This window comes from Artemia sp. Qi Xiang Cuo, chromosome 13 (genome assembly GCF_049724085.1).
Source record: "Artemia sp. Qi Xiang Cuo chromosome 13, ASM4972408v1, whole genome shotgun sequence".
Taxonomy (NCBI): Eukaryota; Metazoa; Arthropoda; class Branchiopoda; order Anostraca; family Artemiidae; genus Artemia; species Artemia sp. Qi Xiang Cuo.
Window position 1 is genome coordinate 33,914,480 of NC_142806.1, and position 16,950 is coordinate 33,931,429.

The window sequence follows — 16,950 nt, forward strand, 5'->3', positions numbered from 1 at the left end:
AGCCGTTTTATGTATATATATATATATATACATATATATATATATATATATATATATATATATATATATATATATATATATATATATATATATATATATATATATATATATATATATATATATATATATATATATATATATATATAAAAAGACAAGGAAAGAGAATCGAAAGTTAGAGGAATAATAAAATTAGAATTTAAAATTTAAAGAGCTAAAACAAAGTATTTTGCATAGTTAAAAAGCCAAAATCCAGAACAAAGACGCATATGTAAACCAAGAAAAGACATACTTTTCGGCAAACGTGGTCCCCTGTTCTCCCAGTTTTGACTAATACCATTTAGGGGGATTAGACCTTTGTCATTATACTTATTATGACTAGTTAGTTTTCAAAACAATCAAGGTTAAAGCATAAATTTAAAAATAGTATTCGAGTGCTTTGGCCGGAGCAATACAAAGGGTGATAAGTGGCAGTGCAACAAAGATTTGGATCTGTAAAATGACTAACATTCAATTTGTTTGCAATATGGTCGTTAACACAAAGATAATTAAACTCAAATGCTTCATTTTGGAAGGTGAGTGTCATAACCACTATGTTGCAGTAAAAGACAGGAACTGATACAACGCAGAGCCTTTTGAATTTTTTATATTTTATTTATTTTGAGTTTTAACCCACTGACAACAAAAATGTAAATAGCGGAGTAAAACAAATAGAAAAGAAAGAAAAACACGAGCTATGAAATATATACACTTTCAAGACAGTGGAATGGAGAAAGTTCCACTATCAACCACAGCCAAATTGGAAGCTTGCGTTCAGTTTAGTTCAGTTACTTTTTTCAGTTACAGTTCAGTTAAATTTTTTTTCGATCTAGTTTCTATATTTCGTTGTTAAAAAAATATTACTCAAAATTGTTGTGCACACAAAAACCCTCTTATGCACCCAAGGATACTAGAGTTTTGGCTCACGGTTGACATGTTTAATTTAAGCCGATTTTTTTTTTTAGTTCAAGGCTGATTTGGGACGGACACTTTCTACATAAACCCGTCAAGCTAGAGCTAAAATACGATGCCTCATGTCTTTGACAATAAAAAAGATTGCATCCTACACCCTGAAACACTTCTAATCTAAATTTGTTCGTCCAAGCCCACATGTTTGTTTATTGGCACTCTGTTATATGATTTTGAACTCGACAGTTTCCACAGATTTAAAATTCCGAAATAGCTGGCATTACAGGATGACTGAATTCAAATTTGTGTCAATATTTCACATTTACCAGGAAATTACCTGAAAAAAGAAATACTGTCACATTTAAGACAAAACAAATAACCTAGAACATAACTATTAACAATGCGAGTAAGCCGTACGCAAAAAATCGCCTTAATATACTTATATTCCTTGGATCCACTACTCCAGTCTTATTTGCTTATATAGTTACATGCAATATGGTTATAATCTAAAATTAAATTCGGACCATTAGGTTAGCATAAAAATAAATGTCGCCAATATGGTTATTACAGACGAACGCCAAAAGGCATGTTCCCAGTAGGGCTGGAAATTGGACTGGGCGGTCAACTTGCCTTCGTTATAGCAGTAGATCGGGTCTTCAGCTCTCACAAAGGAGGGAACCGCTTCGCCTGGGTGCCACTACATGTTTATGGTCTTAGCAAAGAGAGCCCTTGCTTCACTCCTTACTTCGGTACCTCCTGATTTTTTAAACTCAATGTCCCTAAAAACAATCCAAGGGGCCAAATTAATAAATAGTCCATGAATTGGTCAAAATTATAAAGCAATTGAACGCAGTTTCTTAAATATTTTTTTTTGCGGCGACTATTTTGCCTTTTTCTGGCAAATTCTACAGGGGACAGGCTGTACATAAATTTTAGATCAGAGGCAACATAACAGCTTTGCCAAGGTAAAGAGCTATTTGTATTTGATTATTATTTTTTACTACCCCTTCTTAGTCACTTCGTACAGATGAGGTGGTCATAGAAACTTTGGATTGGGCGCATTTGACTGGGTATTGAAAAAAGACTAGTACCCTTTTTAAGACTCAAAAGTGATCTGAGGAAGACTAGCCCCCCCTTCCGCATCTTTTTTTTGCAGCACGGCACCCTGCAAATCCTCAAGAGATCCGATCAAAATTTTGCGACAGTCATTTTGTTCATACAATCAAAAGATCAAATTTTCGAGTTGCCTTTGGGCTTGATATTGCCCCAAATGTGTCTGGCCCAAAAACCATAAATAATACGAATTACAAATTTTTGCATATAATGTTAGATTTTATAATGAACACTAATAAAAAAAGGTCTTCCTTTCATAGGCAGAGAGCGAAGATAAAACTTGAAAGCAACAAAATCATTGCTTCGGAGAATATGGAAAAATACATCAAAAGAATAACTCAAATACACTGACTTGTGGTATTTCCTCATATTTGTAGAATTCTAAAAACTGACGCTTTGCTAAAAACACAAAACCGAAGCGAAAACAGGATGTTCCCTAAGGAGCATAAATATTTATAAGAAGCCTGCAGAAAACAAAAGACTAAGGCTCTCAATAGCTTTTCATCAGCCACAATCAACTCTTATCATGCAATTATAATTATTTAAAAACTCAAGCATGTTCAGTTTTCAGTAAAAAGATAATTTTTAGAATAAACAAATATGGAGTAATATCAAATCATTTATTTGATCTGGTTTTGTAGATATATTTCGCATAATAAATGACGCAACTATTTTTGCTCTTTTCAAGTTTCAACTTCGCTCTTTATTTGTGTAAAAAAAACACTTTTTCTTTTTCGTTTTTAGTACATTTCCTTCGCTTTTAGTTTTTTTTAAAGTTTATTTAATAACCTAACAGAAAGATATTTATATAACTTAGGTGATCAAATTATAGTAGTCAATACAAGTTATGACAGGGCAAGTTATGATAGGTAATTACAGCTTTATCACATAGATAGGGACCTAGGGGTATATTATCGCCGGTATCTCTGAAAAGTATATTTGAAACAAAATTTTACCTTTAATAACTAGGGGGGATAGGGGGGACTATACAAGAAGGGGGGGGGGGGGGTATAAAAGTCTAGTTAGGGGTTTTCGAGCATGGAGATTACAATATAAAATCTTTGTAAAACTTAGGCGATGAAACCAAAGATGTCCACACGAGTTAGAATAGGGCATTAAATATACTTTTTACTTCCTCCCTCACTTAAAATATCCCACGAGATATATGCAACTTTGTCACATAGATAAAGAGTCCCAGGGGTATATTATCACCGGTAATTTTGTGAAGTCTCTCGGAAACGCATCTTTTACTTTTCACTTACTAAGGGGACTGGGGGGGGGAGTATGCAAGAGGGAGGATGGTAACCTCTCGTGAAGAGTTTTCAAACATGTACATTACAAGGGTACTCTTTTTTTGCATCCAAACCTGTTCACTCTGGTAACGGCACTAAAAAGCGCCTTTTTTTGGTGCCACATGGTACTTTTAGTCGGGGTTATCAAGACGAGTTCATAATAAGCACGAAGGCTAACTAAGCACGAAAGCATTAAGGCTAATGGTATTAATGTATAATTTTCAACGACTGTTGAGGGGGATGTTTGGCTTAATCAAAACGCACTATGTGCATGCAGGTTATTAAAAGGGCGTATCAGCAATATCGCAGAAACGGTTTAAAGTATAAAGTCAAAACTATCAAAGCAAGAGGAGAGGATAGCTGCATGCAGGTAGTCTAAATCTAAGGAATGCCTAGAGCATTAAGGTAGAAATTTCAGGGCCTTTGGAGTGGCTGTTTGAATAAATTAAAACATACTATGTACACGTGGATTATCAAAAGGGTGTATTAACAATATTCCACAAACAACTTAGGGCATTGCGCTAAAACTTTCAGGGCTACTAATATTACTACTACTTCTACTACCAGTACTGCTACTTTTGAACTAAATTAAAATAGTTTAAGTGCATCCTGGTTGTCAAAGTGAAATGGGATAAAACTTTCGGAGAAATATTATGTTGCTTTAAACCCAAATCAAAAGGTACTATGGGCATGCTGGTTGTCAATAGGACGTATCAGCAATGTCTCAAGAACGGCTGAGGGTATTAAGTTGAAACTTTAAGGGATGCTATTACTATTGAACTTAATTATAAGCGTTTAAACACATCCAGGTGGTCAAAATAACATAGATACAATATTTTAGGAACAGAATAAGGTATTAAGATTTATGTTGCAGTGAAAGTTGAGGTGTAAAACTAGACCAATAGGTACAGTGTTTATCCAGATTGTCAAAAGAGCGTATATCCAACATCCTAGTAAAAACAAGAAATGTTACGTTAGAACTTTCAGAGCGTGTTATTGGAAATGCTGAACCAAATCAAAGACACTGAGTGCATCCAAATTTGACGTAAAGGTGTATTTGCATCCAAGTATACAGGGTTTGTCCGGAAAGTAATAGGACTAATTTCCTTTCGCCATGATTGTACTTCGGAACGTGTGCGCTCCGACTGGACTCGGTAGAGGGCTTTCCTAGCTAACAAACGAGCTACTGGTCAGTTGTCTCCGAGCACCTGGAGAGTCAGGACAGGAATTTTGCGTGACGTGTTTTCTGTTAGTGGTGCAAGCCGAAAATGCAGCGTTCGTTAGAACAGAGGTACGCGATTAAATTCTGTGAGAAACTCGGTAAATCTGCGACAGAGACGTTTGATATGATCAAGCAGGCTCACCAAGCTGATGCTTTAGCAAGAAGTGGTGTTTCGGTGCCACTAGGCCTCTTTGGAGGGCCGGGAAGAGGTCGCCGATGAAGACCGTGCTAGAAGACCTTCGACAAGCGCCGACAATGTGACTCGTGTACGCAAAGTTTTGAACTCAGACCGTCAACTAAGTATTCGTTTAATTGCCCAACTGTTAAATTAACAAAAATCTGTCGTTCATGACATTGTGACGGTACATTTGAACATGCGCAAGGTGCGGGTGAAGATTGTCCCAAAACTACTCACTGACGACCAGAAATTGCGGCGAGTGGAAGTGTGCCAATAGAATTTGAACATGTGTGAAAGTGACCCCCAATTTTTGCATAACGTAATCATAGGTGACGAGTGCTGGATCTTTGAGTATGATCCCGAGACAAAGAGGCAATCTTCCAGGAGGGTCACGTCGGCGTCTCCTCGCCCAAAAAAGGCAAGAATGGGCAAATCCAAAGTGAAAAAGATGCTCAATGTCTTTATGACATCAAAAGGCATCGCCCACGATGAATTTTTTCCTCCTTGACAAACCGTCAACGCCAAGTTTTATGTGGAAGTGCTCAACAGACTCAAACGAAGGGTCAACCGGGTCCGACAAGACATCGCAAACGACTGGAAGTTGCACCATGACAACGCCCCGGCTCACACCGCCTTTCTCGTGAACAGCTACCGCCCTGCAGCCCAGATGTAGCCCCCCGGACTTTTTTTTTGTTTCCTCGCCTGAAAAGGCCGATGAAAGGCAAGTAGTGTTAGGCAACAGAGGGAATCCAAGCAGCATGCACCGCGGTTCTCAAGGCTATTCCAGAGAATGCATAACGTGACACCTTCAATGCTTGGAAATCGCGCTGGCAGCGCTGCATTGACGCACAAGGAGCCTATTTTGAAAGTTTTTAAAGAATTGTAACGATTAGCTCAATAAATGTTTTTAATCGACTCGTTCCTATTACTTTCTTGACAAACCCTGTACCTTTATCTCAGGGACGGGTAAGGGTATTAAGTTGAAGCTTTAAGGGCATATTGAGGGGGTGTTTAATTCAATATGGATGTAATAAGGGTGAATTTGCAACACATCTGGAATTACTAAGGGCGTTTTCAGTTAAACGCAAGTGACGTTCAGTCCTTTGAAAAGTATAGGGGGAAGTAGCATTATTCTTGTTTGAGGCAATTATTCATTTTAGTTCGACTTGATTATTCATTTTAATTTCTGTTCGTAGAAGGAATCATTTATTCACATACAGTTTACGTATTAATTTCTATTCGTTTTGGGTTTCATTTATTCATTGATAATAAGCTCTATTCGTTTTAAGTTGAGTTACTATTTTTTTTTCTCTTGCATAGTCTACATCTTGGGACCTCCACTTCCTTCATCTATATACTCAGATCCATCTAAGCGGACCATCATTTTATTTCCATTAAGTCACTTGTAAGCAATGCTATCTCAGGGCGTAGAATCCACACTATTTTTCTACTTCGACTCGTGTAATTCATTAACCCTTTATTTTTCGTTCGCTCAAGAGTGGTAATCCACTTCCTGGTAAGTCTGCTGTAAATAGTTGGTTTATACCCAATTGTGTGCATCTATGGCACAATATTTAAATTAAATTTAGGTGCAATGAATAATCAACACCTGTTTATTTCAAAAGAAACAGTTTCTTAGTCTTTCTGCGAAGTCCTTAAAATGAATTATATTTGGGAGTTCTAAAGAATATTAGCTATCTTCTCTTTAACACCGGTATCACGGTGTCCTTCTATGACGATATCTCGCTAGTCCTGACAACTCAATTTCTTTTAAATAGTTGAATAGTTATTATATCGTCTCTTAAAGCAACTAAGAGAAGGTTCTTTCGAGATAACCTCTTTTGAGAGGCCCTTCAACACAGCACTAATACATCAAACAAAGCTCCCTTTTATATACTCCTGGTTAGGATTTCTTGCTCTATTAGTCCTGAAATGATTACCGCCAAAGAAATATATATCTTTCTGCTTTTATAACTTTTCGTCGTAGTTCATGTGGTTTTATAATAGTTTGTCATAGCCCACTCTTTCTTCCGTAACCTCTAAAGATCTTCCTCGAAAACAAAGGATTCTTAGCTCGTGGCTATAAGTGAAGAACAATACTATGTATCGATTACATATATCAATATTATTTGTTTTTACTGTCGAGAGAAAAAAAATCCTTTGAATGCTTTGAAAACGTTTTTATTTCTTTTTCGAAAAATTCAGAAAATGGCAAAGGTCTCATCTATGATTAAAATAGCCCAATTACGATTAATGGTGAGCTCAGATACACTGAGCAAAACGACCTTTCATTCCTGTCAAAATGGTCACAAACAACAAAAACAAGCACAATAATAGGGAATTCTTTTCATAAGACAGTGAAGATAATTTGAATGAATATTTCGGCTCTATGTCCCACGGCCGTCCTTAGCAAGACAAAAATATGTAAAAGAAGAAAGACTCACAGCAACATGCGACCAATAAAACTAAAAAGCAAAGTTTTTCAACACAGTCCCAGCATCCTTACTTCAGCGAAGTTCAACCAGGACTGATGAAAAAGTGAGGTAAAACAAGATGATTCATTGAGATGAAAGAAAAATAATTTAAAAACAAGTTCTTATTGCTAATCCAGCCTTTTTGGCAGCTAACCTCAAAAATAGGGCCGAAATATTCATTCAAATTATCTGCACTGTCTTACGAAAAGAATTCCCTATTGTTCTTCTTGTTTTGTTGTTTGTGATGGAAAGGCAGTGTGGTCTTCGTCGCTATTTTCGTCAAAATGGTCATGGAAAGAATATGTGTTGTTCACACCAAACAGTAAAATATCTGAAATCAGAATCTGCTACAGAGGGCTGGGAATTCTGTACAGCGGAAATAAATCACGACACGCTTGGATGGTGCAGAAGTGTCTCCGTAGTATATTGTAAGTTCATATGTTCCTTCAAGAAAGAAAAAGTTTACATGAACGTAGAAACAAGAGCGAGAAAAGCCCAACCAGATATTTCTACTTGAAAAAACAAAATAAATAAAAAACCAACTACCCGTTCTACTTGAAAAAGGAAAATAAGAAAAAATATCTTGAACATTAATGGATTTTTAGAGCAAGCAACGATTTTTCAAGGACGAAAGACTATTTTTCCAGTAGGTACGAAGCTTCAGGCAATATTTCGCAACCGCTTTACTGATAACGGTATGCATTTCGAACAGTGTGGTTTTTAGTCGTACAAAAAAATCACGATAATAATCTGGATTACAAGAAAAAGAAATTCTTATAATAATTACATTTGTTACTTTCAATCTAATTTCATTGTTTTAAAAGGACATCTTTTGATCAAAGCTCTTCCTTTGAATTCTATTTAATCCAAACGTATAAAAATTGATGGCTAACTAAAAATTTTAAAAAGAACACTGGTTATAGTTGGAAGAATCTGCTTAGTTTGCTGAGGTAATATTTTAAAGTAACGAATCAATAAATCATTTAACAACTTCTGTTCTATTTATTTGAAAGGAATGTATTCAAAAGGAAACATAGAAAAACCTTATTGTACCTGGAGAAATCTGGGGAAGGTAAACAGGAAGGGTGTGCGAAAGCACAGGATGGTTGGCCCCCAACCCCCCATTGCACTTTGAAAAGGAGATCAGCACCGCCGGTAGGGACTGTAGAGTCTAATGCCCTATTCTTTACTTTACTTTACTTATTGCATAGCAGACACATGAAACTAGACTGAATGAAATTTATTCTAGGAGATCTTGGTCTATTTTAATTTTCAATCTTACAATGATGAAGAGAAAGTGTTCAAAGCACAAATGACGCTCTTGATTTTACAGGGTTTAGGGGGCAGTAGTCCTACTCTTATTTGAAGGTCTATTCATTTTAATTTTGATTTAATGATGATTTATGTTCGTTCTGATTTTGACTTGGTTATTCATTTTTATTTCTGTCCATTTTTTGGTTTCATTAATTCATCTACAACAGTGTCAATTATCTTTGACGCGATGTAGGTTTGATGTGATCATTCCTTTTTCATTTCTGTGCGTTTCGGGTTTCGTTTATTCATTCAAATTTATTTCAGTTTGCCTTATGTCAAAGGCAAACTGAAGCATGACTTTATGTCTGCTCGTTTTAGATTCTAATATGACTTTTCTTTTTGATCAAAAAAATTTTTTTTCGAAACTATTTTTAAAATAAATTTCTACTCGTTTTCTCATTGGCATAATTTTTATTATTGGTTAATCGTACTAATTTTTAGTTTTTCTCCTTAAAAACTGCCATTAAATAAAAAAAAAATTGAAATCCCCTTGCCCCCTCTCCTCAACATTCCGAAAAATTCAACACGATCCCTAATTTTTTTCCGACATAATGCAGATATGTCACTTTGATAGCTTGGAAGCATTTTGTGCCTCTTGATTTACCTCTGTCTTTCCCCCTGAGTCAGAATACAAGGTCCAACTACCCCTTCTCCAGGGACATCCTCTGATAGTTTCAATTCTAAGCCATTCAGAAGATAAAAAGTTTTTGATCCCCTCCCAAGACTCGTTTTAAGGGAAAAACATTATTTTTTGGCTATTCTTTCCTTCTACATTGAGGTACCAAGGACTTGAGAATACGAGTTTCGAGACAATCGGAAAAAGTTCGAGCGACCCCATTTTCGGGGGTCCCGTGTCCCCAAAAATCTTTTTGTACATTAGGTTCCTCTTGGCCAAAGGACTAACGGCTTTAAGTTTCAAACTCATCAGGGACAAAGTTTTTTGGCCCATTTCTCCTAACACCATCTGACTCACTCTTGGCCCAGAGAGCAATCGCTAAAACTTAGGAGCTACTCGGACATCGAAGATCAAACATACCCTCTTCTGCCACTATAAAACATATTTGTAATAGGTTGAAAATGTGCATAATTCACTACCCTTTTCCCATGGTCTATATGGGAAAAACACCATTAGGGTATTTAGTAAAACCTTTCGACTATTCTGAGAAAAGTGGCTATCTGGATATTTAGACCAGATGTCATGGGGGTGGGGTTAAACTATCAATAAAGGGAATGGGAAGGGGCTGGTTTATTTCAATTTCCAATCGAATGAGCCCATAACCAAGATTCTATGACCAACGCTTCTACAAGAAGTAGCAGGCGAACAGTAATACATGGGAGGCACATGGCTCTTTACTAGGGCAATGTAGAATGTCACCTCTAATAATCAACAATCAAATAAATATAGTTTACCATTCAGGCTTAATCTTTCAGTTCCATTTTGATCAAAGACAAAAGAACAGGAGAAATTTCCGGCGATGATTGTTGACTTGGGCAATTCTTTGAAATATCAATATTTGCTTTCTCAATGCTGGTGTTTGGCACAATTTTGTTCGCGGAACTCTTTCGTTCATATTCGCTTCTTGCTTCTTCAACTAGAGCTTGTAGTTTCTTGTAATTTTCCTAAAAGATAATACATCACAATGCTTCAGAAATGAGTGAATAAGACAATGACAGGCAAAATAAGATAGTGATTCACTTGATAAATTACTACATAGAATAAATGCAAGAAAGGAATTATGGTTTGAACAATAGAAAGATGAATGGGTGAAAAGAGAGAAAACTTTCACCGAGAAAAAGAGAAAAAAAACAAGCAAGAATATTTCGGCTACAGTAATTTAAAAGGCGCTGTATTATATGAGGCAACTATAGGAGAAGTAATTTGGCTGTTATTTTGGCTTTCAGGTATTTTAATTGTTATGATGACCACTTGTTTAAATAGACATATTTAATATAAAAAAAATACGGTTTTCAACTACTTCTGCATGTAAAAGCAAAAAAAAAAGAATTAGAGAAGATATACATTTTGAAGAAATAGAAAGATTCAAAGTATCTTAGGAACCAAATAAGGCGGACAATTTGATTAAACATGCTGATTTTAATGATTTGGTTGATAAATCTTGGCTTGACAATACTGTCACATACCACCTCTTACCTTAGGATTAAACCTACGAGACCTTGATATGGTAAAGCGCATTTATAAACAAGATACATGTAGGTAAGTAGTGTAAGTCTAAAAAAATAAGCTCTGGCTAGTCATTTTCAGAGGTTCAAACATTTTCGGGATACAATTTTCTTTTAAGTTGTTTATGCGAGACAAGGTGAAAAAAAATTGCAGAGATATTATGCAGATAACTAACAACGCAGAACGAACCAGACATATTTTATTACCTTTGATAAAAGTAATTTACTTTTAGTTTTGCAAAATCTTTTGTCTTGCAGTTGATCTCTCTTAGCCCGTTACAAATCTTACATTCCACCGAAAATAGCCGTTCTGCTAGAGCAGATGAGACACTTACAGCATTTTACTCTCTATACTCTTTACACTCTGTTCACAATTGCCTGATTCTTTTTGTCGCAATGATGGTTCTCTGGCGATCGTTTCTAGTTCTTCTTTTGTCTTTTACTGTGGCCTTATTTCTGCAAACACTTTCTTTCTTCTGAGACCTCATAACAGTTTAAAAGTTGGATGATTTGCAGTTTCAATAGTAAACACTCTTAATTACTCGTCACGGTCCATAGATACACTTAGTATTATGGACGACCTATACCTGATTTTTATCATCTGTGGGCTGCAGGCAGTACGCGTAGCTTGAGGCCACCTCTTTAGGAGTTTCAAGCGGATTCGTACGAGACCCAGACATCAGAAGAAAAGCTGATAATGACGCTTTTACGAAGATATTACATTTTTCTATGTTGTTAATTCTTTGAAAAAGATCAAAATTCTTAGCTCCCTGAGGTAGCTCTAAAATTCATTATTTCACACAATGCTTAAGAAATATGGAAACAAAGTAACTGCTCTGCATGTAAGTTCCTTTTCACAGACTTTCACAGGTGAAACTTCTGACGTTTGGAAAAGGACATCTACACTTATCATAAAATAAAAAAGAACCGACACTTAAATAGTACGCTGAACAAATTAAAATGTTATTATTTCATTACTTTTTTTTAAAGTGTTTCTTGGAATAAAACTGTACTAGTTAGGGCATCAAGACTAAAACACAGTCAATTTAGTATCAACTACTGAGCTCCTACAAATAATAATTTTATAAAACTGTTAGAAAAATATTTATTCTAAATACATGTATGTAATTAATTACAGGTCACTTGTTTGGAGCCACATTCTGTGAATTTAAGGAACCAAAATTTAGCTTTCTAAAAATTGAGGTCCACTTACATTTGAGCCTTGATAATTTAGTATACCCAGACAGCTCGTCATTCCTTTCTTCTTCGTGGCCCTCGAAAGTCGCCATCTATCCAAAGCGTAAACACAAAATACACCTTTCTTGTGTACTTGATCTAGAAGAGACTTTACAGCTTCGTCCAGTCCTCCTACAAGAGACTTTATATTAAAAATACATAAAAAAAATTTATACTTAAAAATATTTACATTAAAAAACGGAATAATAGATTCATTAAAAACCTTGTTTAAGTTGCTAGAACTACAACAAAGTTGCATAGCTATGTTTGAGTATCCTAACTTTTATACGAAAAGAGTTGATTATCACAACTACACTAGACGGAAATAGGATAATTTCTAGTCATTTGAGATTTAACATCTCAAGATTTTATTTTCCACCGTAGAAACTTATTTTGTTTAATTAAATTTCTGTGCATTTCTGTTAGTGTTTCAGTATATTGTAAATGAAATTTCAACTGAAATCTAAACTGGGTGAAACACATCGACGTTAAAATGTTTTCTTTTTTGAATAATAGGAATTCTGAAAGTACTATGGAAGTATTGCTTTCTTCGGATACTAAGATTTTGCGATTTTTTTCTTATTTTTTCAGATATTTCTATCTATAAAAGGATTTCCAAAACTTTGTTTCAAACGAAAGTAAAGAGCGATGTTAAAACCTGAAATGAATAAAGAAAATGTCATAACATAAGTCAAGCTTGAAACAAATGGAAATTACAAAAAAAAAACGCCTAAAAGGAGCAGAAGATAAAACGAACAATTATATCAAATTTAAAACGAAACAAAATTCCTACGAATGATTAAATGAATCCTAAACAAAACAAGTGAAACAAGCCATCCAGTCAAACGTATTACCAAATTAGGCCTGAGTTTTACTTCATCCATTTCTTTATTATCATTTACATGGCTCGAATTTACATTTATACTTTTTTTTTGAAAGTTATTATTTTAAATATTTAGTTCCCTTCGATTTCAAGATTATATTCCTTATCTGAGGTAATTTCAAGTTATTTTTTTTTTGTTATTGTTGATTTTTGTTTTTTTATCAGTTGTGTCTTAGAGAAGGGTATTCAGGGTTATGGACAAAAATTAGAAATTGTATCCGATTGTCTTTGTTATTGGTTAATTTTTTTTTTCATTTTCTCCATAATCATGCAGTGTCGTCAATTAGAGAGGACTTTGCTCCCTAGATTTTTTTTTTGCACCACTAGCACAAATTAATTATTTTTTGCTAATTAGCCCACCCCTCCTCGTGATATGAGTCATCATATTTATTCAAAAGTAAACTTAACCCTTTAACTATTTCTAAGAATCATTGGGTAAAAATATCTACCCGGCCAATCATAAAGAAATTGATGAGAAAATTGTTCAAGGAATCCAGAATAATTGCTGAACAATAAATGTTTAGAATAATATTAATGTGCCAGACAATAATTCAACGATATTCTTCTTGAATATGATAATAAGAAAGAGGATAAAGAGAACCAACGACAAAAAAAATGGGAAGAACGCTTAATATTTTCAAAAAGAGAGACAATACACAAAAAGGATAAAAACTAAATATACAATAATATTTTTCTTCTTGAATTGTGTCACACATTCAATCATACTTCACACATTTCTTTAACATTATTTATATTTTTCATTTTATGTCTGCATGTTTCTTTGCAACCTATTATTTTAAAGAAAGTAGCTAAATACTTTTATAAATTGTAATCCCTTATTTTAAACACTGCCATGTCGCTTTATTGTTTCTTGTTGTGTCTCAGAGAAAGTCTATCAGGGATGGGGATGAAACCATGAGCGTTATATGCAATTTCTTTTGTCGTTGGTTACCAAAATCATCTTTTTCTCTATAATCATACTCGATCGTGTTTAATCAACGTAGTCATAAGATCATGATTCCTTTAATAGAGAAATGGGATAAGACAAAAAGAGATATGATTATATAGAATAATACATTAATGGCGAAGAATTGCCAGTAATAATTATATTAACTTCAATTAGCTGTATATTGGGCGTTCCTTTAAGGCCTTTTCTAGCGATTAATTAAATAAAAACTTTCCGAAAAAGAAATTTTTGAAAAAAAAGTAAAGAGCCATATAAATTTGAGATTAGCAGAATTAAAGTTTCAAAGTTCAACACCCCTCTCCACATCCCATGAAAGTAGTCACAAGTAGATGTAACAGTAGTTGCAAGCAGTCGCAATCTTATTTGAAAGTAGTCACGTTTGCAGTCACAACAAGCCTCAATATTTTCCAAAATCTTGCTTCAATGCTTAGTCTTTTTGGACACACATAGGATTAAATATTAACTCCTTTACCAATGATAAATCCTGCATTAAAAATGGACAAGTTGCATGATTTACATTCCTTGGCCTAGCGACTGTGGGGGCATGGAATCCCCAAAGCCATAGCTAATAGACTTTGTGACTATTTCGAACAAAATAGGTTTTTAAGATCTCTATCAGCATTAAGGGGAGCATCTACACGGGCAAGATGGGAGGGTGTGGAGGGGCAGTTGCCCTTCGTTCTTTTTTCAGTATTCCTCTCAACAACCCTTTAAAGTTTCAATTTAGTATCCTTGGCTGCCCTTAGATATTGCTGTTGTGTTCTTTTGACAACCCTCCTGCATATAGTGTGCTTTGATTTTGTTTGACACCCTCCTCAACATAGTCCCTGGGGACTATGGGGGCAATACATCCCCAGAGGCATAGTTACTAGACGTTTTAACTGTTTTGAACAAAATCACTTTTTCCAAATTTTGATCAGTGATGAGGGAAGGGAACATATAGAAACAACAAGGGGATTACTAAAAGTTGACCCTGCTTTAACTGTCATAATCAATTTTTATGTATAAGCCATTGTTAATAACTGGTCTCAGTCATTTTCTTACCAGGTTCACAAAAATTCTGCCTATTTCTTGAAGTAATTAATAATAAAATGAAGAAAAAAGTCAAAACTGGAAGTTTCATTAAAGTCATGAGCATAATAATTGGAATTTAGTGTAAACAACCACTAGAAGAAAATTTTTCCACTAGAAGAATGGATTCAATTTCCAAGTCTAACTAATTCTTGTCTTCTCGCGAATAATGGTCAGGCACTTCTGCGCTAGTCGCAAATATTGCAAACAATATCAATGGAAACCTAAGCCAGCTTTACTTTCTAGCTCGCGAAAAATGGCCTTTACTCAGATGTCAATATTAAACAAGTTGCTTCCATGATTCACTGATCCTATCGCTTTCGACTATCATTTTTGTCTAAGCGGCTACAGTCGCACGATTGACAACACTTATCAGGCAAGCCACTTCCATGAAATTGAACTGATGTATTCATCTTCTCGTGCTAATCATGTCAAGTGCTCTAGAGATTTTCTTTTCCGTCTTTGCCAAAATATCTGCTTTGTTTTTGTTTATTCACTGGCTGAAAATAATCCTCGTTCGGTTTTGTCTTTTCTTCGTTTTTTTTCGTGAGTAATCGACCTATTAATATAGAACCATCCATAGTCAGACGCACTTCCGGCAAAAGTCTCGAGTTAGACATGTGCAATCATCAGCTCTTTTGTACATTTTGAGGATGTCTGCGGAATCTCAAGATACTGCACTTTGCTTTTATATTTCTCCTTGTTCAAAGCACAAAATTTACACTACATAATTTATTCAACCTAGTAACTTCTTACTAAAAAAAACAACTGGATATTGTATGAAACGTGTTTTGATTCTGAGGGAGTCGCCTCCTTTATTTGTTACGTCTTTTTTCATCATTCATTTCTTGTTATTGAAACACACCGAAATAAAAGAAATATCTGAATAGGAAAAACAGACAAACCTGGTTCATTACACTTTTCAAGATTTGGTGCTATAACGACAGCTTTGACCCGACCTCTTTCAACTTGTCTTGTAGTTTCCCTCAGCCCAAAAACTAGTCTCTTTTTCATTTTGGCTTTTATTGGATCTTTTTGATGAGCTCTGTCTTGAAATCGAACCAAATCATGAAGAAGGTCTACACAAACGGTCTCAATATCATCTGTCAACATTTGATCACAATATCTAAGGGGAAAGAAAGTTATTGACAAGAAAAACATATAAAAAAGAATACATCCTTTTAGACCTACTACATTCAACCTACTATATATTGCTAAGTCTTTGTTCTTACCGGTTCTCGACTAAGATGCAAAATCTAAATGCTTAACAATGCAGAAAAAAGATGAATGCAAGAAAAAAAATGTATAGTATCAAACTACACCAAAAATTTTGCTTTTGATTTCGTTCGAGCAAATAATTAGATTAGTAGTTTCCTAGGAAGTTGCAATTCGTTTGGAAACTGTCATTCAGACCTTTTTTTAACCTTTACAAGTACCTTTTTACACAAAAAACTTGGGGAATTCCCTGGTTTTATTTTTAATCTTGGGACGTATTTTTTCTTGCTTTATTTTCATCAGCATTATACCCTTTAAAAAGTTCGGACAACAAGGGCAAAATGAAGTCCAATATTTTCCAAAACTCTATTCCAACATTGGCAACTATAACAGCCACCAAAACCCCAATTTTCCGCGTCCTGGTTTTACTGCTTAGGTAAAAAAAAAAAAAAAAAAAGTAACAATCGTCCCGTAATTATTAGGTACAAAGGTATGTACTTTGATACATTTTTGATTTTTAATTGTTTATTAGAATTAAATAATGATTTTATAGATTTTCTGGAAAAGGATTTAAATTGTTTGTGTTTTATTTTTTGCTATTTGTGTTTTTATAAACGTGAATGTGTTTTACAATAAAACATATTTGTGTTTTATATATGTTTGTGCTTAGATTTTTAGCTATTCAATAATATATTCATTTCCTTTCAATTCCTATTTGGTAACAAGGTCTACAACAATCAGGGAAGTTACACTTTACCAAGCTCCATGATGCTATATTTTTTCGCTCATTTTCTGCTGAATTTTCACATGCGTTTCTTATTTTCAGACTTGGCGCCTGCAAAGTGTTAAACCTGCATAA

The 16,950-nt window shown here is 34.7% G+C and overlaps 1 protein-coding gene across 1 annotated transcript in view; it reads right to left on the reverse strand.

The window, feature by feature from the left end:
* Nucleotides 1-165: 165 nt before the first annotated feature.
* The window catches only part of Sbp2 (SECIS-binding protein 2), a 30,693-nt gene continuing 13,908 nt past the window's right edge, over nt 166-16,950 (reverse strand). The window contains exons 4-7 of the mRNA XM_089099654.1: nt 15,782-16,002; nt 11,933-12,087; nt 9,949-10,158; nt 166-1,282 (exon numbers count right to left, since the gene is read on the reverse strand). Of these exons, the coding sequence (XP_088955780.1) occupies nt 9,958-10,158; nt 11,933-12,087; nt 15,782-16,002 (577 nt within the window). The 3' untranslated portion in view covers nt 166-1,282; nt 9,949-9,957. The remainder of the gene's footprint in view (nt 1,283-9,948; nt 10,159-11,932; nt 12,088-15,781; nt 16,003-16,950) is intronic.